The 2,403-nt window shown below is 37.7% G+C and overlaps 1 protein-coding gene across 1 annotated transcript in view; it reads left to right on the plus strand.

Annotated features, from left to right (window-relative positions):
* LOC117178244 (intraflagellar transport protein 88 homolog) overlaps positions 1–2,403 on the plus strand; it is a 34,738-nt gene that overhangs the window by 16,357 nt on the left and 15,978 nt on the right. Inside the window, exon 8 of the mRNA XM_033369583.1 lies at positions 174–331. Within this exon, the coding sequence (XP_033225474.1) occupies positions 174–331 (158 nt within the window). The remainder of the gene's footprint in view (positions 1–173; positions 332–2,403) is intronic.

The following is a 2,403-nucleotide window of genomic DNA, read 5'->3' on the forward strand; positions in this document are numbered from 1 at the left end:
GGGGGGGGGGGGGCAAGACTGTGCGCGTCAACGAGGGTGCCCGGTGAACGACTGGGCGTCAAAAACAGCCCAAAATTGGTAAAGTTGTTAATGGACTGCCCCTAAGAGTAGTTCTTAAATATACGCATGATGATAATATTACTATTTTTCTTTATTTCAAATCAAATTCTTAGGATGACCTCGCTGCGAACATGTTGAATGAAGTTATGAAAAATGATGATCTATCCAAACTGGAAGAAGAACTTAAACTTGAAGCAGAAAAGAGTATTCTTAATGCAGCTAATCTCATTGCTCCTGTAATTGAAGATACACTTACAGCTGGGTTTGCTTGGTATGCTTTTATATATTTATCAACATTTTTAGGAAGTAAGTGCTAATTAATTAATTATTATCCTCAAGTATGCTCAGATATGAATATTGCTTTGGTTTGCAAAAGAACGAAAGCTAAGAAAAAGAAAAGAAAAGGGGGTGGGGATGAGGGAGCCCCAACCACCGCCCCCTCTTATGAGATCCAATGCACGTGAGTGGGCGACTGGAGTGGCGAAGCCGCGCCAATTGCGCACACACGATTGGGCATTATTACACAATCTAAGAGAAATTTGACATGGCTTGAATTGAAAGTGATGTTTATTATATGTGGAAAAAAACCCGCAAGCGGGAAAAATCCTCGAATTCTGATCATTTATTTTATGAAAGAAAAGTAAAGTAAAGTAGTGAAGAAAGGTGGGAAAGAGGTAGAGGGGTCGAAAATGAAAGTTCCTGGTTGACTTATTTCATGAGGAAGTCTTTTGGCATCGCGTGTTTGCGGAGAGGATCAAAATTATATTTTCCTAGAGAGGAAATATGTTCAAAAGGTGCTAATGAAGTAGGTTTATAAAATTTAGTGGCGATTTCTTCAAAATACTCTGAGATGTATGGTAATTGAAATTCTCTGTGAAGGACAGAGTTCTTGGTATATCTAGGAGTCTTTGTGATACGTCTGAGGAATTTATTTTATATGATCTGAATGTGATTAATATTGCTTTTTGATGCACCCCCCCAAATTGTACATGCATAAGTTATGATTGATTGGATAAAAATTTTGTAAATTAGAATTCCACATTCAGGTTTTAGGATAGAATGTATGTTAATAATAGGAATTAATCGAGAGATAACTCTGAGAGCTTTCCCTTTAGTTTCCTGGATATGTTGTTTCCAGGCAAGACGCTAGTGTAGTTTACCTTCGAGGTATTACACGGAGGTTTCCTATTCTATCGGTCCATTAAACATTTCAGATGGATCTATTTTAGCTGTTCTTCAGACTGAGAAAAGAATTAATTCAGAGTTTGTTACGTTTATTATTATTTTCCAGAGTTTAGCCCATGCTTCAATAACTTCAAGAGCTTTGTTAAGTAATTTTAAGATTTTTAGAACTGACCAGGATGAAGTAAATAACGCGGTGTCATCTGCATATAATCCGATTGAAACTTCAGGAACCTCAGGGATGTCGTTTACGTAGATAATAAAGAATAGTGGTCCTAAAATGTTCCCTTGGGGAACACCCGCTCGGATGGGTTCCTCTTTTGAAAGTGTCTGGCCTATTTTGACTGAGAATTTTCTGTTGGAAAGATAAGAATGTATGAAATAGATAAGCCCTCTTGGAAAGTTGTAATTTATTAGCTTTCTGAGCAGTCCAACATGCCAAACACTGTCAAAAGCTTTTTCTACGTCGAAGAAAACAGCTCCAGTAAGTCTCCTTTGATTAAAATTTAAGCTAATTGCTTCGGTGAGATTGAGCATCATATGCTGTGTAGAATCACCTTTTCTGAAACCATATTGCTGCGGTTTAAGGATGCTGTTTACCTCGAGGTGATAGTTTACGCAAGTAAGTTTTGCCTTTTTTCTGAAAAACTAAAATATGAGCTATTTTCCAAAATTCAGGAAAGTAGCTTAGTTGTATACAGGCATTGAAGATAAGAGCAAGGAGTGTTAGGCATGATAAAGGAAGCTTTTTGTGGACTAAATTTGAAATTGAATCAGGTCCGGAAGCCTTGTTGTTTTTATTATTTTTAATTTGTTTGGTTAATTCCTTATGGGTTATTTTCTTGAAATCATGAGTGCTTGGGATGTTGAGAAATTCGGAAACAATTTTTTCGCATTCAAAGACGTGCTGTGGGTCAGATGGCTCTTAGTTCGGAGCGAAATCACTTTAATAACTTGCTGCTAGAAGATTTGCTTTGTCGGTAGGAGAGTGCGCAAAAGTTTGATCGGACTTTTTGAGGTATGAAATATTTGATCACGGCTTCGTTAAGGCTTTATTTATACGATATACGAGGGTGGATTGATAAGTTTCCGGCCTGACCAAGAGATGGCGCCACTAGGCCTACCTTGAGGTGGCGTTCTATAGTACCATCCTTAGATAGC

Source organism: Belonocnema kinseyi, chromosome 8 (genome assembly GCF_010883055.1).
Source record: "Belonocnema kinseyi isolate 2016_QV_RU_SX_M_011 chromosome 8, B_treatae_v1, whole genome shotgun sequence".
In the NCBI taxonomy this organism is placed as follows: domain Eukaryota; kingdom Metazoa; phylum Arthropoda; class Insecta; order Hymenoptera; family Cynipidae; genus Belonocnema; species Belonocnema kinseyi.